General features: G+C 37.0%; 1 protein-coding gene across 1 annotated transcript in view; it reads left to right on the forward strand.

The window, feature by feature from the left end:
- Positions 1-23,766, forward strand: part of LOC117710633 (ABC-type organic anion transporter ABCA8A-like) — an 88,392-nt gene that overhangs the window by 15,057 nt on the left and 49,569 nt on the right. The window contains exons 3-18 of the mRNA XM_034505671.2: positions 373-577; positions 4,126-4,290; positions 6,453-6,556; positions 7,560-7,786; positions 9,317-9,458; positions 9,714-9,899; positions 11,006-11,147; positions 12,989-13,154; positions 15,315-15,373; positions 15,675-15,785; positions 16,620-16,795; positions 17,191-17,310; positions 17,502-17,640; positions 18,136-18,226; positions 18,897-19,036; positions 21,572-21,691. Of these exons, the coding sequence (XP_034361562.1) occupies positions 373-577; positions 4,126-4,290; positions 6,453-6,556; positions 7,560-7,786; positions 9,317-9,458; positions 9,714-9,899; positions 11,006-11,147; positions 12,989-13,154; positions 15,315-15,373; positions 15,675-15,785; positions 16,620-16,795; positions 17,191-17,310; positions 17,502-17,640; positions 18,136-18,226; positions 18,897-19,036; positions 21,572-21,691 (2,293 nt within the window). The remainder of the gene's footprint in view (positions 1-372; positions 578-4,125; positions 4,291-6,452; positions 6,557-7,559; positions 7,787-9,316; positions 9,459-9,713; positions 9,900-11,005; positions 11,148-12,988; positions 13,155-15,314; positions 15,374-15,674; positions 15,786-16,619; positions 16,796-17,190; positions 17,311-17,501; positions 17,641-18,135; positions 18,227-18,896; positions 19,037-21,571; positions 21,692-23,766) is intronic.

Raw genomic sequence — 23,766 nt, forward strand, 5'->3', positions numbered from 1 at the left:
CAGCCACAGCTTACTACTGCATTTTAAAATGCAGTTCATCTCCTCACACTAGAGCACTGAATTTCACTTCACAAATTCCCTAGAGGAGGCTAGGTGTAGTGGTCATAACTGTACCCTTTGGAGGCTGAGGCACAAGAATCACAACTTCAAAGTCAGCTTAGGGTAGATAGCAAGATACTTTTTTTAAAAAAATAGTCTTGAGAATATCGGGCATGCTTAATTTTTGTAGATGGAATATTTCCAAAAATATATCCTAGGTGACAGAGAAATTTGAAAATTCATCAACAAATATCATAGCTATATGGTAGAACGGATTGTCTTTGACTTATTAGAAATTACACTTCTCTTTGTTTCTTTTATCTGGCTTTGTAGGAAATCCTGTACACAGCACTTATCCTACTTAGTTTAACTTTATTTATGGAATTGCATGAAGTTCATGATTTTTCATCACTGCCTGATGTGGACCTGGGACGCATTGATTCATTTAATGACTCCACCTTTAAGATTGCATACACACCTGTCACCGCAATAATTCAGAGGATAATGGATAAAGTCTCTTTGGTCTCTTACATGACAGGTGAGTTTTCTGCTAAACCAGAAGGAATTGCTCTTAGTTCATTTGGTTACACATATAACTGGTTATTGTATAGTTTACTTGATAACCTCTGGTGTGTGTGTGTGTCTGTGTGTATGTGTGAGTGTGTGTGTGTGTGTCTGTGTCTGCATGTGTGTCTGTGTGTGTGCTCCATGTACATAAGCATTCAGGTGAAGAAGCCAGCAGACGCCCAAATAGGATGTGAGATTCCCATCTTATTGCCTGAGATAGTCTCTTTCTGAACTGGAAGATTGTGTAGGCTTGGTTAGGATGACTGGCTAGACAGCTCTCTGAAATTCTCTATATTTTCCAATTGCTGAGTCATATCTATTTTATTTGTTTTTTTATATGGGTCCTGGGAAATTGGATCTGGGGTCCTCATGTTTGTAGGACAAATGCTCTGAACCATTGAGCCATCTCTTCAGCACTTCACTTAATCAATTATTTAAAAGAAAAAAGATTTACTTTTATTTAATATATGGCATTTTGTCTGGATATATGTTTGAGCATCACATGCTTGCAACACCTTTGGAGGCCATGGGAAATCATCAGATCTTCTGAGTTTAAGTTACAGATGATTGTAAGCTGTCATGAGGGTGCTGGGAACTGAACCTGGGACCTCCGCAAGAGTAGCTGGTGCTGTAACCACTGAGACATCTCTCCAGCCCCATTTAATAAAACTTCATTATCAAAATTACCTAATTGTATAACACATCAACATGATTTCGCTTGATCACATCTAGGCCTAGGAATAATCAGCATTGCCTTTATTAAAATTTAAAACTCAATTACTGACCCTTACACACAGACACAGACACACACACACACACACACACACACACACACACACACATTTCTTCATTAAATGAAAATACATTTTGAGATAGGTTATCACTGTATAGACCAGGCTGGCCTGAATCTCAGTCCTGCATCAACTTCCCAAGCACTGGGATAACCTTGTGTCACCACATGCAGCTTCAGTGTTCGATTTAAAAGTTCTTTTTAAATGAGTTCTTTGTTTTAATTTTGTTTTCTGTGTTATATCATTTACATGAAAAGAGCATTATGATAATGAAAGGAACTTGGTCACAGTTTCTCTTTTCATAACGGTAGAGCAGCAAGAGTTGTTGGTTGGGACAAGCTTTTGGGAAGGAATGGTTTTGCTGCACTATTGTATAGTACTTCTGATATTTCCTAAAGTGACATTGACCCCCATTTCACCTTGTTTATAGGATCAGGTCAATAGCATGTATGTATTTTGAGTCTTTCACTTCTAAGTGAATGTTAATGCATATGGTTTTAAGTAGAATGACAACTCATTACCCATTTATCTTGTTCTGAGTTTGTTCAGTAGAGCCTTGAGAATGAATTTTGTCAAGGTTAGCAGCACAGGTAGACACACATCAAGTATATCTTTCCTATTAGCTTCAGCTCAGGTTCTGAGCCACCCCAAGAACTCATCCAAACCATGTCAAACCAAAAGAGCAAGCAGAGTGGTTTTTGCAACTGAACTTCAGAATGTTTCCTAGAAGGAAGCAAGTTAAAGCCAACAAGTGAGAAACAACAGATTTTTTTCTTTTTCTTTTCATTTATCTTAAATACAAATTCAAATCCTACAGTGTTCTTTAATATGAAGCAAAGAAAAATATACCAAAGAATATCAGCTATGGTGATGGCCCCATGATGTCAGTTGAGTCTGAGTGTGATGGTGGTATCTCAGAAAGACCTTGTCATTAATTGTCAGTATTCACATGGTCCATCAAAGGCATTACTATTGTAAGATAATCGACCTGTTGACTGGGCCCAGTCACTGGAAAGCTATAAAATCTTTCCTCTGTTTCTTAGTCATATTCTATCCTTAGGTTTGCTCTAGCTCAGGTAACCATGACTTCTATTGGGATTCTGACCTTAGAAGCAGATTCTATATCCAAAAGTCTACCATCACCACAGTGTGTGTCTTGGCAAACCGCCTGCTACGTGGAGTCTCCGTGGCCACAGTTCTCAGACTATGCTGATGTTTTCCTTTCTATCTCTGCCTCCCTGCCCATCATGGGCCACAAGGATACAAAACATTCCAAACCTGTTTCCCCCAGCACAGCATTAACCATCTTACTGATGTAGACCCTGAGTCTGAATGTATGCCCTGGGTATCATACCCCTCCATACTGAATCTGCTTCCAATTTAAGATCATACCCTGATCTGACCTGCCACCTAAGACCTACATCTCTCTATTTCTTCTACAATATTCAGCCTGACTCTCCGTTTCACAGATGTTCTCTGTGGAGTGAACCTGATGGGAAAATGAATCTGACTAATGTCTTCTCCTAAGGAAAAAGCAATGTAAAATTAAGCTACATATACACTCGTGGTGCATTTTTGTGTTTTAACTTTTGAACCCTTCTCTTCCTCTACAGTAGTAAATAGTCTAATTGGAATGGTGGCTCATGTTGTATCGTGGGAATTTGTTATTAGAGTATATTAAAGAAAATAACTAGTTACATATGTTCCTCTGATTTTATCCACAACATTGGAAATATATTTTGGACATTTTTAGTGTGAGTGATTTATCCAAGGTCATTATACCATTTGGGATTATTTCAATAACAAATTTTATCCACTAGGGAATGGACTAAGTGTTCTGTTGTGTGTAGCTTTGCTACCCCACCTAAGCTCCAGGAACGGGCTGTGCTACCAGCCCCCACCCAGCTCCCTTGAATCCACAGATAAAACATGCACACACAGTTGCTCAATTTCAACTTGCCTTTTGACACAATTGCTGGGTGCTTCTTATCTCCCACCTCCTAGAAAATCATGCCCTTATCAATATTCTTAGCTCTGCATCTCCTTCCTGTCCTAAATGTTAGCTGCTCAGTTACATCTCTGACCACCTACCTGGAGGAGCAGCCTGTGTGGTCACTCCATTTGGAGATCTCATATGGCTGGTCAACTTTTCTCCAGCAGAAGCATAGTGAACTCTTCTTTCCCTGCATCTGTCTGCTTCCTCCAGGGACCCAGAAATCTTGCTTATTCCTTCTGCTCCAGCAATTGGTCCATGGCTTCTTTACTAAGAGATCAAGAACCAACTGGGGAATAGCACAGCACCAGAACCCTTCCTTTAAGGTTTTATGATGGTGTGAAAGAGGAATGGACCCTCAAGCTCATACATTTGAATAGTGTATTCCTGGTGGTGCTGTCTGAGAAGGGTTAGGAGCTGTGGCCTTACTGAAGGACGTATGTCACTGTGGGTGGGCTTTGAGAATATAAAGCTTTACCCTACTTTCAGGCCACTGTCTCTGCTTTATGCTTGCATTTGAAGATATGAGCTCCTTCCTCCTGCTGTAATGGCTCTGCCCTGCCACAGTAGACTCTTCACTGTGGATCATAGGCTAAAATCAGCTCTCTCTTCCTTAAGTTGACTTTGCTTATGGTGTGTTAATCACAGTAACAGAAAAGTAGATAAAGTGGCCTCTCATAAGTATTGTTTATAGATATTTACTTATAATGTTAATTTATTATCTTGGAATGCCAGGAAGAAAAATATTGGCTTTTCCAAATGAAGAAAATATGGCAGAACTCATTTCAGAACGTTATAATGACATAGTGAGGGTCATATTCACCAATGCTTACTCCTACCATTTGAAGTTCATGAAAGGAACAAGGATCCCAGTCGCAAGGGAACTTCAGGACCACAGAGGTAACTCTGCAGCTCCTACATTGGATGGCTTTCCATTTTTCTAATATTATAAGAAATATAGGTATGTGTCCTGGCCAGTTTTGTTTTTAATTGGACAATCTGGGAAAAGGGGCCCTTGACTCAAGAACTTCTTTTCTACCATTGGCCTGTGGGCATATCTGTAACACATTTTTTTAAATTGCTAATCAATGTAGAAGGGTCCAGTGCACTGTGGGCAGTACTATCCCTAGGGAGGTGAGCCTAGGCTGTAAGATAAATATAGCTGAAGAAGCAATGGGGAGCAAGTCAGTAAGCAGCATTCCTTTATGTTCTCTGCTTCATCTCCTCCCTTAGATTCCCTTAATGATGCACTATAACCTTTAACTTTTAACCTTTCATTTCTAAGTTACTTTTGGTCATGGGGTTTTAGCATAGCAACAGAAAGCAAACTTGAACAAGATATTAATTAATACAAAACAATAAGCTTCAATGACAGAGGCAGGGAGCTGAGGAGATAACTCAGAAAAGTATTTGTTATGCAAACAGGAAGGGAATAGTTTGATCCCTGCAACCACAGTGCTGGAGAAGCAGAGCGATGTGGTTCCATGGATAACCAGGCTAGCCTAATTAGTGAGTCCCAAGTCCTACTAAGAGACCCCCATCTCACAAGACAAGGTGGATGGCTCCCGAGAAACAACACTCATGGTTGACATCTGACCTTCACCTATGTATGCTTGCATGAGCACACACATTAACTCATACTTCCCACCCCCACCATAACAAAGGTAAAATCGACATGTAGAGGTAAAAAAATTAAACAAAGAAGAAGTTACACACCACATGCTTATGCACACACACACACACACACACACACACACATTCATCTTAAACCAAAGTCAAGTGAAAGAGAAAAGTCACAGCAGCCAATAGTGAAGGTGATTACCAATGACCAGTGAGTCTAGTTCAGGTTTCCTGATGACATCTGAGTTTAACAACTTTTGCCAACAGGAAGCTTGAGCTTCAATAGCAGATAAATCATGTCATCTTGTGCTTGCACTTATTGGGGCTCTATTATCAGGCTAGAACTTTGGAAAATACATACTCATGGCTGGATGATAGGTTAGTCCTGAGACAAGAGAATGGTTGCAAGTTCAAGGCCAGTGTGGGCTACCTACTGAGTATCAGGCCAGCTTAGATTACAGAATAAGACTCTTTGAAAATAAAACTAAAACATAATAAAAGCAGGAAAAGATTTTCCTTTCATCAATGATAAGAGTAGAGGAGGAGTATTGTTTAGAAATGCAAAAATCTTTTTCCATAAAGATTAGGAAAGTGTCCTGGGATAATGGGATATTTAATAGGTAGAAAAAGACCACAGAAGAAACAGGGAATTTGTGTCTTCTAGACTTCACTTCTTAAGGAGCATGGGGCCACGTATAGATGTTACTTCTGCTTGCTATTATGCTATTTTTAAGTCTACCTGTGCCTTCATCAATTAAACATATTTTTAAGTTAATATAGCATAGAACAAATTTCCTAATTTAATGTTGGTTTATCTTTAATGAACTGTAGTTGAAATTTCAATGGAGCAATAAATTGAAGTTTTAATTTTTCAAAGTAACTTTTCTTTAAACATATACCTAATTATTGTCTTATTACGAATTCCATTTGCTCTCAATTTTGTTATATCTCATCTCATTTGAAAAATATTTGACTAGAGTGGGGCCTTTGTCTTATTTTAGACTATGCTACCACCTTTGGATAATCTTCAAAGTTATTTTAAAATACTATTTCAAAGATTGGGGGTAGAGATTACTGCTATAATGCTTGCCCAGGAAGTATAAGGATATAAGTTTAATTCTCCTGTATCAGACAGTAGTAGCAGTAGTAATAACAATAACAATAACAAATAAAAACAAAGAAAGAAAACTCAAAAATATGAATAAAGAAACAGAAGAAAATATGACAAAGTATTGGCTCTTACAAAATGTAGAAACAAGAACACCTTCTAGGGTTCTTGGCTTGGCTATTTTCACTTCAATAATTATCAATAATTATAAATTTGATATTTTATGGATATTGAGTCAATAAATGCATTTTCGGTACCTGTGGATACTGTAAAATTCAGTGTGTACAATAATTAGAGTCACATCCCACACTCATATTTTTCTTTGTTCTCAAAGCTCATTGTTATTCAGATGGAGATACCATTTCTTGTGGTGTTTCAAGGTTCTGGACAGATGGGTTTGTGGCTCTTCAAGCTGCCATCAACGCTGCCATCATAGAAGTGAGTATAAATGTCTGACAAAAATTAATTCTACTCAGTTTTGTGAACATGTCAGCAGACAGCTACGTTCTTTCATTCTCTCACTATTGTTTGCTCTTTCTTGAGGGTTTATTATTCACCCACCCAGATTTCTCCAATAAAGTTTTCTAAAGTTACTGCCTTACCATGTATAGTAGAACAACAGTGACATTGACAGAACAAGACATTTTTTTCTCTATGAATCAGTCCTCTTAGGAATTATTAGAACATAATTATTAGAACAGGAAATGTGTCTTCATGGAATGATAAACCTTGCTCCTGTGTGTAAAGGAATCCACAATTCTCAGCTTAGAAGGATTTTTATTAAACAGAGCCTTATCAATTGTCTTAGGGTTTTATTGCTATGAACAGATACTATGACCAAGGCAACTCTTATGAGGACAACATTTAATTGGGGCTGGCTTACAGGTTACGAGGTTTAGTCCATTATCATCAAAGTGGGAACATGGAATCATTTAGGCAAGCATGGTACAGGAGGAGCTGACAGTTCTACATGTTCATCTGAAGTTTACTAGCAGAATATTGACTTCTAGGCAGCTAGGATGAGGGTCTTAAAGACCAAACCCACAGTGACACATCTACTTCTACAAGGCCATACCTACTCCGCCAATCCAGACCTTCTAATAGCCAGCTCAGTTCCCTGGGTGGAACATATACAAACAATCATCACATCACTGAATGATCAGATGGGAAGTGTATTTACCTTATAAGATAGAAAAAGATGTTCCAAGAAAAAGGAACAGGCAATGATAAACATAAAGTTGATAAAACTTGGAGTAACATGGGCAAACCAGGATGAGAGATTTGACACTAGAATCTAAACAACTAAGCTACAGAATGTGTGAGAAGAAACTCAGGCTAGCATCCAATCTAGACAAGTCAGTTATATCTTCAGGGTAAAGAGGATGCTTCACCTAGGTACCATACTGCTGTTCATGTTTTCTTTACTGATATCTTTGTTTAGGTCACAACAAATCACTCAGTGATGGAAGAGATGATGTCACTTACTGCAAAATACATCAAGATAGATCCTTTCATTTGTCAAAAGGGAACAACAACGGACTTCTTCCTTTTGTTCTGTATCATTTGTTTCTCTCCACTTACCCACTATATCTCAGCTGGTGTTACAAGAGAAAGGAAAAAGATGAAGGGCTTGATGACAGTGATGGGCCTTCGGGATTCAGCATTCTGGTGAGTGAGTGGAGGGACTCAGAAAAGTGAGCTTCTGGGGACAAAGCACCACTGGGAAGTGGGAAGGTAGCTCAGCTGACAGAGCACTTGCCTGGCTTGCCTAAAGACTTGAGTTTGATCCTTAACACTCTATAAACTGGGCATGGTGGCACACACCCATAATCTCAGCCCTTGAAAGATAGAGGAAGAATAAGCAGAATTTCAAGGTCATATAATGTTTTGTGAGACTGGTCAGGAAAATGGTTGGTAGTTGAGATGAAGCTATAACTTAAGATTTATATTTTTGACTTGACAAAACTAATTTACGTTGCATGTATCGGAATTGTATGTGTAATTAGGAGCAGGAAACATTTGTATTCTCAAGTTCTTACAAGTTAATACCCATTCATCTGTGAGATCAGTAGAAACAAATGAGTCAGCTCTTTTTTGGTAGGATACTCTTTTGTAAGTTGGGTCAGTAAATGATACTGTAGAGAAAGTAGGAAATGCTATAAGAATTATCTATCTACAAAAATACAACTTGTTACTGTCACTTGTAGTTATAACTATAATAATATATTCATACAGGATCATTTGCTATTCATTAAACTTTATGTATTAGTATATGTGTGTTCTTGTATGTGCTCGTATGTGTGCACATATGGTGGCCAGAAATAAACTCTAGTGTACTAGTCATCTAATTTATTCAGAGTTTTTTGACCTGAAATTCAAGGATTATATTTCACTGACTAACTAGGAATACCTTGTCATCTACTGGCCCAGGGAATCTATCTGTCTCCCTTTCCCTAGTTCTGGGACTACAAGCATTCAGCACTGTGCAGTTTTTGGTTTTGTTTGGGATTTTTTTTTGTAGATTCTGGGAATCAAACTCCAGTCTTCATGCTTACATGCCAAGCACTTTCTTTATCAAGTTAGCTCTCTATATCCCTTTATCAACATTTTTAAGACTTATAGAGTTATGACTATAAGGATTTTAAGACTATAACTTGTCAGATAGTGTTAATGAAGAAGAGGAACATAGGCAAAGGAAAGCAAGCATATGTTTTGTAATAATAACGTGAAAATCATCCTATCTTAAGAAAAACATGGCTGATGTTAAAGAATATAGAGTTTTGATGTCCCTATGAGGAGAAAGAGAAACTTCATTATAAGCACAATATGGAAAGGGGGAAGTATAGAATTAGACACTTTTATTCCCTTATAAAGCCAGAACAGAAAAAGTTAGACCAGAGAATCTTTGCATCAGACAAAGTACCCTAACTTATCTCTCAGTAATTGTAACTCAGCAAGACACAATGTGTCCATACTCAATGGAAAAGACTGTCAATGTGCATAAGATTTGTCTTGAATCCTTGTATTAATTCTAAGTATAAGATTATTTACAATCTCAAATCGCTATATTTGGTTTATATATTCTAAAAGATCCTGTGAATTTTGTCAGGAGGGTGAGTGTATGGTTGAAAGAATGGTCACTTGAGTACTCTTTTTGGTCTAGCCATGAATACTAATAAAATTCTGTTTTTGTATCAGGCTGTCCTGGGGCTTGCTCTATGGTACCATTGTCTTCATTGTGAGCCTTCTCTTGACATGCATTCTAAAATTGGTCCAATTTGTCTTTTCGACTGGGTTGATGGTGATCTTCAGTCTCTTTTTCTTCTATGGCTTATCTCTGGTGAGTAGGTGAATACAAACTCCATTTGGTTTTCAGAACAAAGTTGGTATCTATCAGGTGATTTCTGTATATACCTGTTTTGTATTTGCATGAGACAATCTGTAGTGAAATAGCATTTATCTATAGCTCTGTGTAGTTCTAACGTTCTGTAAAATTAGTAGAGAAAATCTGTAGTTTTATACAGGAAATCATTTGTTTTGTTATAGTAATGATTCTTAGATAAACATAAACCAACTGGGTCTTCTCGTATTGTAGATCTCTTTGACTTTCTTGATGAGTGTCTTACTAAAGAAGACTTTCCTCACTGACTTGGTGGTGTTCTTTCTCACTATTTCCTGTGGAAGTCTTGGATTCACAGCATTGTACAGACACCTTCCTGTGTCCCTGGAGTGGCTTCTAAGTTTGCTCAGTCCCTTTGCCTTTATGCTTGGAATGGCCCAGGTGAGTGGGAAGCTAGTTAGCTTACTAATTATATTTCTGATAATTTTCCTCTCCTGAATTCAGTTGTCAGAGTCATTTCTACAGGAAGCCTTTTAAACACTACAGTTCAACGATACACACTGTGAGGTTTCAAAGATGGAGCAGTCGCTTCTCCTAGAAAATATGTTCTTTTGTGTGTAAGAAGATGAATAGACTCATAAATATATATATATATATATACATATATATATTCAGCATATATACTGTATATATAATTCAGTATATGTATGTATATATGTATATTCAGCATATTTACTGTATATATAATTCAGTTTACATGGAATACATATTCAGTATATATTCAAAATAGAGTCGATAGTGTTTTGTCACATCCCAAAGTTTGTTATGAATTACATTTAAACTGATGTGTTCCAGTTAACCATCTTATTTAATTTTAAGAGGATAATGTGATTTAATTCTGAAGCAGTAACTTAAAGCAAAATAAAATGAATAAATAAATATTTTGGATGCTCAACCATTGACTAGGAAGCATGTCCCTCCACCCCCCCCACACACATGCTTACCTGTGTGCAGGTACCTACTGAAGCCAAAAGAAGGTATCAGATACCCTGGAGCTGAAGTTACAGGTGTTTGTGAGCCTCCCAGTGTGGATGCTAGAAACAGAACACGAATCCTCTGCAAGAGCAGCAATTCTCTTAACCACTGAAGCAACTCTCCAACACCATCAGTCCATTTTCTTACTCTCTCAGTTTAAACATAAAGTGCATTATCATTAGTTTTTGGCTGCCATGCATCATCTGCCAGAGCACCTTTTCTTGCCTCCATACCCAATTCAGCAAGGTCTTACCTGACTACCACTTTCTCACTAAGTTCTTTTGCCATCTAATGTGTGTCTTCTTTAGAACACACATGCACTGTACTAAGCATGATTACTTATGTGCATTGTAGTTCTATATAAGTTTGTTTTCCACTCAACATCTGTCATCTAGGCAGCCATGCAGTTAGACTTGTCTTTCAGGGATGTGGCAGAATGTAATAGTTATAAGCTATTTTTTTAAAAACATGATCATTTGCCTTTAACTTACTGGGTTATTTTGAATTTCCAGGTCTTACACTTGGATTATGATGTGAATTCAAATGCAGACCCCATGGGAAACCCAAATGAGGTCATTGGCACAATCTTCATGCTGTTATTTGATGGTGTCTTCTACCTGATGTTGACATTCTACTTTGAAAAGGTTTTACCAAGTGAGTCGTTCCATGATAAGACTTAATGGCATGCTTGTCATCTCATTTCTTTTTCATTAATTATACACTTTACATAGTGAGGTTTTAAAATATGCCCTTCAAGCACATCATCCACGTCTCAGGAGTATGCCCATTTACAAGATAGACAATGAGCATAGTCACTCAGTGAGGACTGGATCTTTGATCTGCCTTGCAACTTACCAGCTTGAAATTGAAATCTGAATATTTTTCGTGTGGAATTGCAGCCTTTTAGAAGAATGTGGATGGTGTTAATTCTGCTTTATTTGTCTCTTTTTTCTTCCTACCCTTAGGGCCTTTGATCCCTTAACATTAGTAGTTGCTTACAGATCTGTAGTTCTAAACTCTTTCTGAATATCTGGGCCACATAATGAGTTTTATTATTTAACTGAAGAATAAGCAGAAATATCCATTATCTATGCTATGAAACATATTATATCTTTTGGAACATAGCTACATTGTGATGTACTCAGTTGAGTTAGTCAATATATGAATATTACCTCTATATTTGTATTTGTAATAACCTATTTTTTGAGATTTTTCAAGACTACAAGGCACTGTTATTAACTAGCACCATGTTTTAAGATATCTTAAATTCACTACTCTCCTTTTTATTCAAATTGTATGGGATTTTGGTGAAATAATTATATCATATAATTATGATTACACATAATTATATATATAATATACAACATATCTTTGTATTAATATATTTAATCACATATATTTATAATTATATATATAAAGAATATATTAATATATTTTATTTTCTGTACTGATTAAACAAAACACTTTAGTGAAGGAAACATACATTCTAAATAATTTTGACGTAACTTAGGCAATTTTGTTTAAGAAATGACTAAAAAATTTTTTTTGTGCTTTGATGTTTGAAGATTTTGCCTTTATTGTTATACTGAAAAAGAAAAACCCTTCTTTGGGGCTCAAATTTTAGTCTTTTTCCCCATGTATTCTTATTTCAGGTGACACAAAACTGCTAATATTTCATTCTTCTCATTACTATAGAAAGCTATAACTTTATTTTTTAATCCCTAAAGGTTTCTTATTCTTTGAATTCCCATCAAGTGTTTCAGTTGACAAAATCTGTCACATCTGCTGCCTCTTTATGATAGAGGCATCTTAAGCAAATGGAGTCTCTTTCACTTAAGCAAATTAAATATGGATTTAATTGTTTTTTCTTTTGGATGTTGGCTAAAACCTTGGGCAATATGTGATACAATTCATTTTTAAGGATCAATTTAAAAAATCAAATCTAATTTGATATATATGCAATTCCCATATATGCTTAAAATATTTTGTATTGCTTTGATATTTTCCACTTCTATATATGGGAATATATATTGTGATACATGTACATATATATGTATATTTATATAGACATATATTATTTTTTACTTCATTTTAGGAGATATACTTTTGCTGAGTGCAGAGCTCTAAGCTGGCAGGTTTGTTTTTATTTCAATGTTACAAACTTGCTGATTTTAATCTCATTTAAATGTATGCCATCACAATCTTTTGGCTTCTGTGGTTCACAACAGAAAGTATCTACAGGGAGTGTCTGTTCATTCTTAACTTTGTTTCTTTTATACCATTTATTTCAGCATCCCTTTATGATATTTTTCTTTTCATTTTGTTGTTTTAAAGCCTTCTGCTTATGAAATGAATTTGTGTCATGTGTGTATGTGTCAATGTCTGTGTTTGTGTATGTATGTGTATGCACATGTATGAGCAAGCATTCATGTTTAGAGGTTGAGAGGGGCTTAGTACAGTGGCTGATCCAATGTGCAATTGCACTGGTTAAACAGGTGAATATGGACGTCGGTACCCACCCTGGTTTTTCCTGAAGTCCTCATTTTGGTCAGGACAAAATCCAGTGGATCACCCATCCCTTGACACTGAAACAGACTATGAGTTTTCTGATGACTGTTTTGAACCAGTGTCCACAGAATTCCATGGAAAAGAAGCCATCAGGTGAGATCAGATGCAGTGTGGATGAAGGTTGGGTGTGGGGTCATGCTATTATCAGCCTATTGCTTGCTCCAGACATTTGTTTAACCCACATAGACCTTCTACTGAGTCCTGCACAGGGCCCTGACCTAACCTCGTCTTCCTGGCCTGTAATTTTCTGTTCTTTATTCTTTTAAAAACTACAGCGTGCTGCTGTTAGTACCAACCTTCAGACTTAAGACAACAGAAGCCACAACTCAGGAAAAGTCCTCTTTGCCCGTCCCTTGTTGCTTCTCTTCTCCCTTCTTTTTCTTCTTGTCTTTTTCTTCAGTTCAGGGCTTCACTCCTTCACCTTATTAGTTACATCACCATTTTCCCCTCACTCACTGGAACACTCCTTTCTTTATGCATTTACCTTTTCTACAAAGAAGGCCAAGCAAAAGGGGGAAGAGGGAAGTGAAAGCCTGGGGAAGAAGAGGAAATCAGATCCATGAGGCTCTCAGTCATGCACACCTGCATTCTGGATTACACTATAATACCCGTTTCATGTGGTGCTAGTAGCATTTAGTTCAAATAAGAAAGACATCCTTAAGATCTTTATCTTAGCAACTCTTATTTATTTTTAATTTTATTTTATTTTTTACTTATTCATTTTACATCCCTCTCACTACCCATGCAACTCTTCCTTCAAATAATATTTTTAACTATTCTTTGAGAAGGTTATAAATATACACAGTGTGATTTAATCATCCAGCACCACACTAGCCACTCCCAACTCTGCCTGCTCCCGTCTAGCATGTGTTTCCTCTCAACTTCATATTCTCTTCATTTGAAAATAATTATATCTCATTGAGTCCAATTAATGCTGCCTATTTGCACATGTATATGGTGAGGCTACTCACTGGAGTATGGGTAACCTATCAGTGGTCTCACCTCTAAGGGAAAATGACTGACTCTTAGCAACCTTCAACTACAAATGGCTCCTCAAGTAGAAATGTCTCATGAATCCATCCTTTATCCACAGTGGAATTTTCCCTGTTTGATCTTATGCAATAGTTACAGCTATGTGAGTTCATGAGTGACAGCCACATCATGAGCAGGAACAGAACTTCACAGCATCCCTCTCCATCTACCATCTTTCATGTTCTTTCCTTCTCCTGCTCTTCCATGTTCCCTGAGCCTGGGCAGGCGACAAATGTTGACAATTTTTGATTTCTAATCATAACTCTCAATTTCTAACTTGTAGCCTGCCCCATAAATATCTTTCTTGCCATGTTTTGGATAATTTTAAACCTTAGGCAAAGAAAGTCCTTTCAAGACAATGGTTTTTATCTACTAGTCTCTCTTATTTCCTCTCTGGTATCTCATTGAATGAAAAGTAAGGTGAAAGAATAGGGTGTTAGTTTTTAAATGGAAGTGAGAAATCTGTTTTTTTCTTTCTTTTTAATTAAAGTATTTTTATTTTTCTGCTATGTATTTTGGTCATTTTCCCCTCCCCAACCCTTCCTGGATCCTGCCAACCTTTCTAACTACCTAACTTCACACTCTATGATTTTTCTCTTTCTCAAGCCTTCCATCATAAAATCAAACTAACCAAACAAAAGCAAACGTATATACTGTTAGTGCTTTCAGAACAGGTGAGCAGAGTTCTAAGAAATAACTATATTTGTCAGCTATCTAATGGTTAGAGTACAGTGATGGCTAGCACCTCTGATATTGTTCATGGCATTTCTTCTTCTTCCCATTTTATACTGCCTGGCTGACCTGAAGAGATTCTAGACTTCATGCAGTTACTTTCTCTAACATCTTTAAAAGGTTATGTTCCCTACTCAGCCATGCTATGGTAGCTGTCTGGGTTGTATCATTGTCTAATATACCAATCACTACACATGGTTCATCTCAGGAAAAATGCTCACAGTGGCTTGAACAGTGTCCAAGCCTCAGCCCGCACCAAAGGAAGCAACCTTTCTTCTAGGTGAGCTTAGGCACTGGTCATGTTTTAAAACACTGGTCAAAGTACCATTGCTTTTTATTGCTGTTGGTACCATAGCTAAATCAAGGTCATATGCTCTCCCTCATATCCTTGCAACCCAAATTCACCTGAAGATTTCAGCGAGACTTGGAATTAGATCATAAATAAAACCTTTGCTCCTTAAAACATTTATTTCTTGCTCTCTTTCTCAGAATCAGAAATCTTACAAAAGACTACATACAAAAGTCTAAGTGCACAGAAGCTTTGAAAGGTAAGTAACGAAGATAGAAAAATATTGGATATCAGTCAGCTAACTTTTCTCTCAGTCAGCAGTTCTAGACTCTGTAAATGGATGGTGAATTTTTTGTCTGGCCTTCCCCACACAACTGAACTACCATTGCCATACTGTATAATTTTTGTAAAGTGGAAATAGAGTATTAATTTTGATTTAATAAGTGAATTAATATGTACTCTCATAAATTTTAGTCACACTATAAATACATAGGCACTATATGAGCCCTGAATTAACCTTACATTTGTGATTTTATACCTTCATGATGTTTTCCTCCCAGATCTGACATTGGATGTATATAGAGGCCAGATTACTGCAATCCTTGGTCACAGTGGAGCTGGGAAATCAACACTATTAAATATCCTTAGTGGTTTGTGTGTTCCCACCAAAGGTAAGAGACAGAGACTTTCCTCTAATTTGGAAAAGGAATTATCTGTGCTTTTGTTAGACATTTGAGCATTACATACAGATGGAGATAATTCAACTCACAGCTATTGACATATAATCTAAATTATTTATTTATAAAATGTATATAATATTAATTGAAGTGTACAAAATTTTTGTATTTTAGAATACTCAAAATTTTATAGAATTAACAGTGTCAATAGATATTGATCATACTTTTCTGTCTAGATAAAGTAATCTTGAAAATCAGAAACTTTAAAACTATGACTGGAAAGGTCTCTTAATTTCACTGTTTTGGCTGTAGCTTATGGCCTATAATGGCTTTGCCTACATGTCTCAGACTGGGCTATTCCCCCTCCCTCTCCCTCTCTCTTGCCTCCTCTCCCCCTCTGTCTTCTCTCTCCTCTCTTTTTTCTCTCTCTTCTTACTCTCCCTTTTACTCTTTCTCTAATCCCTCTTTCTCATAAATTTCTAGGGCTGAAGTTCTAAGGACTTTGAGCTGAAAGACAGAATCAATGTCAATGTAAAACAACTTTTCTGCATTTTCTGATTGTTATAGGTTCATATGAATTCCATTGTTTAAAGAAAGTTGCATGCACTGCTTAGGGGGCAGAGAGGGTGATCTCATTTCTTGATGATAAAATGTAGAACATACTATAATCTCGAATACAGGTGAGATCAAAATACTAAAATGAAATTTGGAAAAGATCACAGGAGTAAGATAAAATCACATATCTAATTTAATTTGGTAAAGTTTTTTGAAGTTACATTAAGAATGTCATGTTTTCTTGATAATGACTTTTGAAACCATTATTTATAGGTTGGGTCACTATCCATAATAACAAAGTCTCAGAAATGACTGACTTGGAAAGTATCAGCAAGCTCACTGGAGTTTGTCCACAATGCAATGTGCAATTTGACTTCCTCACTGTAAGAGAAAATCTTAGGCTATTTGCTAAAATAAAAGGAATTCAAGCACAGGAAGTGGATAATAAGGTACTTGATATGTTAAACTGACATAGAAATTTAAATTTTTAGTAAATATGCTTAATCCTTTTTACTTTAATTTTGGTTGCATTAAATCACCTGCATATCGATATATTAAGATTGGCTGCAAAAATACAGGAATAACAAACATTTACATGTAACCTGTGATAATCTCCTAGATCATTAAATATATTCCTTTCATCTTAACAAATCTTAGATAAGTAATGGAATTTCTTCATGTTCAAATCAGATTGAATTATGAAGAGGTAAATCATTTCCCCCAAGTCATAAGTCAAGTAAGCATGAAGTCACATGAAACCCAAATGGATAACACTGCTTATTATTCTTTATTGTGTCATGTGGCATTTTAGTTATGACTTGAATGTTCTTCTGTGTGTGTACAGGTACAAAGAGTTTTGCTGGAATTGGAGATGAAAAATATTCAGGACAATCTTGTTCAAAACCTAAGTGGTAGACAGAAGAGAAAGCTGACATTTGGAATCGCCATTTTAGGAGACCCTCAGGTAAGTCAGACCAGATTCACGGATAGTTCAATCTGGAATTAATCTACTTCCTCATCCAGAAAGGGCACCATGATGGAGATCACACAGCAAAGGGGACCATACAGAAGAGCAGTAAACTAAGTACATACCTAGCCTCTGTGTTCCCTGCTTCTGTAGTTAGTGAAGGTTATTTCTTTTGATTCCTCCTCTAGGTTTTCCTACTGGATGAGCCCACTGCTGGGCTGGATCCCTTTTCAAGGCACCGGGTGTGGAATCTCCTGAAGGAGCGCAAAGCAGACCGTGTGGTCCTCTTCAGCACACAGTTCATGGATGAGGCTGACATCCTGGCTGGTAATTTCTGGCTTCCTTAAGCATCATGATGAGGACTTAGGTCTGAAAATCTTACACTTTTTTTTTCTGCTTCTTTTGTTCTGTGTAGATGCTATCGCCCAGGATCAGAAGCTCATTCTGACAAAAGTTTGAGGTGTCTTTATCCCTTCATGTATAGCATTGTGGTGACACAATGTCTTCTTAGGAAGGTCACTAACTGCAAGATAAATGTCATTAAGTTGAATGCCATAACTGAATACATCAATTTGAAAGATCTGTGCACAATCAGTTAAAATACATGTTAATGCTTATCTGGGTCAAAAATGTTCATGTACTTTATTCTGTTGAGTTGTCTGAAGCATGAATAATCTACATAATTATCAAAGATTATGTTCGGGTTTTTTTTAATCATAATTGCATCCTACTTTTAAAGTTGCATAAACTCCTATGCAATTCATTATACCTTATATTTCTCTAAAATGAAAGGTATCTCCATCACAGCCTCTTCCTCTTCAGATAGGAAAGTGTTCATCTCCAAGGGGAAGCTTAAGTGTGCAGGCTCTTCCTTATTTCTGAAGAAGAAATGGGGGATTGGTTATCACTTAAGGTAGGCTTTCTAGGGGAATTTGGGGGTAGTTGAGAACTGGGCTGGAGGAAAAGGCAGTGCTGACTGGAATCATTGCAAGAGAGGAGGGAGATACAGGGATGAGGAGGAACTAAGAGGAAGGAATGGGTTTATATGTTCAGAATCATTTATATGTCTGAAATTTTCAAAGAATTAAAAATATATTTTAAAAGAAAATTCAAGTGTGTAAGTGTACTGTGTGTGTGTGTGTGTGTGTGTGTGTGTGTGTGTGTACATGCATACATGTGTGCACACCTGTGTGCATATAGGAAGAGGTAAAGGGTGAAAGTGTGGGGAAGACTGGAATAGAAGATGGCCAGCATAACATAGAGGAAATATGAGAAAACCAAGCATAGATGCAGTTAAAGTCTCTACTATTTGATTATACTAAAGTCCTACAACCTTTTCAAACTTGACGAGACTGTATTTAATGTTATTAGTATCATTCACCTAGAATAGTAATACCATCTCTTTAACTAAAGTCCTAGTTTGTAAGTAGCATATTTGAATTGACTCATTTATCTCTTTATTTCAAGTTTGCATGACTTGTTTTTTTTTTTTTTTTTACATCAAAATTTTAAATGCTCTTCCCTGGTTATTTTTGGAGGCAGAGACTATTTTCAAACAACCTATTTCAATTTTTGACCAACAGCTTGCAGCTGAGTGAAGCGTGTGTGCGTGAGAGAATAACATCTCTTATCAAGCAGCACATCCCTGATTCCAAGTTGTCAGCAGAAAGTGAAGGAAAACTCAGTTACATATTACCCCTGGAGAGAACCAACAAGTTTCCAGGTAACTCATTAGCCATGAGCTATACCACGAAATCCACAGTAATAATAAGTATCCTGTAGCATCAAATTGCTGTGTATGAAGTATAGTACTAAGAGCTTGAGATGGGGCATCACTTAGAATCCTCACAGTAATAATAAAAGTTTGATACAATGACTGTCACACCTGAGAGTCAGGAAACGGGAGCAGAGGATGAAGTTAATTCATAAAAGTCACCGTTTTAAAGATGAATTCTGCCCCGAACCCATTCTATCAGAAATGAAGATGTGTTAGATCCTTTGGTCTTTGTTTCAAATACTAGAACATTTTCATGTGTCCCTAATGCCTCACAATGGTGGTGCTAATGCAGGTTCACAGGAGCAATGTCCTCCTAACACAGGATAGATGGGCTCTTATGGTTGCTTTCATTTTGAAAACTGAGTTGTATGTATCTTACCAGACAACAGAGAATAAAGGACCACATACCTTGGGTAAGAAAAATATAAGAGAACAAATCAAACAAGTAAGAAAAAAAAATTGTGAGTTTACCAAAACCTTGAAGAAATCTATGAGCTAGTGTCTAAGCACCTGAGTCACAGCTGTATATGCTGACATCCAGCAGAGGTAAAAATTATTGCAGTTATTCTTAGTGTGACACATGGACTGTTTCATAAACATTTAGAAATAATTAAATGCTGTAAACATTGTATCACAATGCCCAAGGACTTTTAAAGCTCTTGTTTGCTTTACAGAGGCTTTCAATATCTTTGATGTTTTATGACAATATGCTAGGGCTTATAAATCTGTAATGAACATAGTGATTTGAAACTTGGCTTTACTGATTGGCTAAAAGTCCTATTATGTGTTTTGTTTGTTTATTTTGGGGTTTGCTTGGTTTTTGTTTTGGTTTGTTTTGGTTTGTTTTGTTTTGGTTTGGTTTGGTTTGGTTTGGTGTGGTATGGTTTGGTTTTGGCCATGACTTTAGAAAATACCCTTGGTGTCAAGCCAGTGTATAATATAGAATACTGCAGAATGTTTGGTTTTCAGCCCATTTGTCTCAGATCACTAGGGACTAAGAGATCATGTTAAGTGAACAAGACCAAAAAATTCCTATATATACACACTTAATGAAGGTGGTATCTTAATTACAGCACTATTGTATAAGGAGACACCATGACCATGGCCCTTTTTATAAATGAAAGTGTTTAACTGAAGAATTGTTTACAGTTTCAAAGGGTTCATCCATGACCATCAATGTGAGGAGGCTAGCAGGCTAGCATGGTACGGGGTCAGTACTTGAGAGCTTTATACCCTGATCCAAAGGCAGCAGGAAAAGAAAGAGACTGGGCCTGATGTCGGCCTTTGAACCATCACTGTCTATCCCCAAATATACACTTCACTTCCTCCAACAAATACATACTTATTCCAACAAGAACACACTTCCTAATCCTTCCAAAACAGTTTTAAACTTGTGACCACGAATTCAAATATTTGAAACTCTGGGGCCATTTTTATTCAAACCACCACATGCTGATAACTTACTAAGTGAGGAAATCCAAACATACACTTTGTTTGAAAATCTAAATAAGATTTAAAATCATGAGGAAAGTGTTGGTTGAAACATTATTATTCCATTTAAAAGGATTGTATAATCTAGAAACCAACCAAGCTTCAGGTAGAATGAAACCTGGCTGTCAGTTCTTACTAACCACTGAAGACCATGACTGTCTCTTGACCAGCAATGATTAGCTGCCAATAGAACCTCAGGGAACCTGAGGTCTCATGAGCATCTTTCCATCCATGAATCAGCACTGAAGGGCCCAGTCTTGTACAGGTCTAGTTCAGGTAGTCAGAAGTGCTCTGTGTACATCATTGCAAAAGCCATGCAATATCCAGGGTGTGTTGGGGAGGGATTCATGTATGCTACAATTTGAATGGGGTCAGAGGACAATTTATAGGAAGATGCTTTCCTTCAACCAAATGGGTTTCCAGAAGTAAAAGACAGTCACCTGGTTTGTTCCTAAATGACTTACTATCTAAGTCATCTCTATAGTCCTAGCTTCATCCATTTTCCTGAAATCTTCATAATTTAATTTATTGTGATGGGTGAATAAAAATAATTTTATTTTGTACAGGCACATTTTCTTTATCAATTCATCAGTTGATAGAAATCTAGGTTTATTCCATTTTCCTATCTATTTTGAACACAGGGCAATGAACATAAATGTATAGCTATCTCTGTAATGGGGTACAGAGGCCTCTGAGTGTATATACCCTGGAGCAGTCATATGGTAGTTCTAGTTTGTGTTTTTGTTTTTCTGTTAGTTAGCTTTTTGAGAAATCTTCACATTTTCATAGTTGCTAAACCAACTCATCAGCAGTGAACAGGTGTGCAGCTTCCCCTGCATCTTTGCCAGCATCTGTTGTTATCTATTGTTTTTTTATTTTATTGTTAATTTTTTATGATCTCCTCTCTGACTGGAATGAGGAAAGATTTCACAGTAGTTTTAATTTGAATTTTCCTGATGACCACATTTTTTTAAAAAATGTGTTCCTTAGATCTTTATAGGGATCTGGAAAGATGCCCAGACCTGGGAATTAAGAACTATGGTGTTTCTATAACAACGCTGACTGAGGTCTTTCTGAAACTGGAAGGAAAATCAGTGATCCACCAGTCAGGTAGGTAAAAGGACAGAAGACATTATGCTGTGTCCATTTCAACAGTCATAATGTTTGTTGTTGCTGTTGTTATTATTCTCCTTTTCCTCCTTCTCCTCCTCCTCCTCATTTTCTTCCTCCTGTTCCTCCTCCTCCTCCTCATTACCTCCTCCTACTCCTACTCCCCCTCTTCCTCCTTCCCCTATTCTTCTTCTTCCTCCTTCCCCTATTCTTCTTCTTCTTCTTCTTCTTCTTCTTCTTCTTCTGCTTCTGCTTCTGCTTCTGCTTCTGCTTCTGCTTCTGCTTCTGCTTCTGCTTCTGCTTCTGCTTCTGCTTCTGCTTCTGCTTCTGCTTCTGCTTCTGCTTCTGCTTCTTCTTGGTCTTCTTCTTCTTCTTCTGCTTCTGCTTCTGCTTCTGCTTCTTCTTTGTCTTCTTCTTCTTCTTCTTCTTCTTCTTCTTCTTCTTCTTCTTCTGCTTCTTCTTCTGCTTCTTCTTCTGCTTCTTCTTCTGCTTCTTCTTCTGCTGCTGCTTCTTCTTCTTCTTCTTCTTCTTCTTCTTCTTCTTCTTCTTCTTCTTCTTCTTCTGCTTCTGCTTCTGCTTCTGCTTCTGCTTCTGCTTCTGCTTCTGCTTCTTCTGCTTCTTCTTTGTCTTCTTCTTCTTCTTCTTCTTCTTCTTCTTCTTCTTCTTCTTCTTCTTCTTCTTCCTCTTCCTCTTCCTCTTCCTCTTCCTCTTCCTCTTCCTCTTCTTCTTCTTCTTCTTCTTCTTCCTCTTCTTCTATCTGTATAAATAAGGAGATCCCCTGTTATCAGTTGTAGTCTCTGCCATAGATGTGCCTCACCTGGGATGTTCTATTAGATCCCAGCAAAGAATTTTTCAAGTGTTTATGTGTGCTACATTCTCTGTATTGTGTCCCTCAAAATGCTTTCTCTGAAATGTATTTTTTTTTTAATGATACATTTAAACTCTGGACATATATTACATGATATATAGCAATAAATTTATTTTAAAGATATTAATTTTATTTTCAATTGTGTGTGTGTGTGTGTGTGCGCGCGTGCGCACGCGTGTGTGTGTGTGTGTGTGTGTGTGTGTGTGTGTGTGTTCACAGAGGCCAGAGGTATTGGATACTCTAAAGTTGGAGTTTTAAGTAGTTCTGAGCCACCAACATGGGTACTGGAAAACAAAATTAGAACCTCGGGAAGAGTAGTATCCCCATGTAACTACTAAACCATTTCTTCAACTACAATACAAAGATTTTTCTACTAAAGGACTCTTGAGACATTAAAAAGTAAAGTCAATGATGGATATAGTTAGAAGGAAAGAATTTTTAAAGATAATCTTCCTTTAATTTTTCTTAACTAAAATCCATACTAGGCTTCCTTGGAAACAACATAGCAGAGTAATGAGAGGCTGCTTCTCCTGTGGGAACTCTACCAACACTGGGGCCATTTCCTCTCAGTCTTTTCACATCTGTCAGGTTCCTCGTGGTTTTGAGTTCCTCTAGAAATTAAGTACATTCAGTGCTATTTTGCTTGATGAGTCCTTGAGATGATCATTCCAACACTCAATCTCTCTGGTTACAGAATCTCTTATGGGCAGGCAAGAAGAGAAGCCTATGGCAGGAACATTATCTGTCTCCCTGTCAGAACCATGAGTGTCACCTGGTCTTACCTTCAGTGGTCATGGCTTGTTTGTAGTCACTCATCTCCACTTTCCTTTCTCTTCTGTGGCACACTCTAGCTCCAGCTATTTGGTCAAAGAGTGTCTTGCTGGGAAGCCATTAAGTTTTTTTTCAGAGAGCATCTTTTATCTGGGTGTGGTGGTATACAACTGAAAACTTAGCCCTTGGGTGACTGAGATAGGAGCACCCTGAGTTCACTGCCAACCTGCATTATGAAGCAAGGCCCTTTCTCACAAAATTGCATACAGATTTTAAAATATATTTCTAATATTTCAATACACACAAATGCATTTAACTTGTATAAACTGACCTTGTAAAAACAAAAACAAAACCTTCCAAAAGACCCTTGTGGGTTCTTTTACTCCTATCACAGTTTGTTAAAGAAATTGTTGAGTTTCTTAGATCATTGTTATTA

Source organism: Arvicanthis niloticus, chromosome 6 (genome assembly GCF_011762505.2).
Source record: "Arvicanthis niloticus isolate mArvNil1 chromosome 6, mArvNil1.pat.X, whole genome shotgun sequence".
NCBI classification, from domain to species: Eukaryota; Metazoa; Chordata; class Mammalia; order Rodentia; family Muridae; genus Arvicanthis; species Arvicanthis niloticus.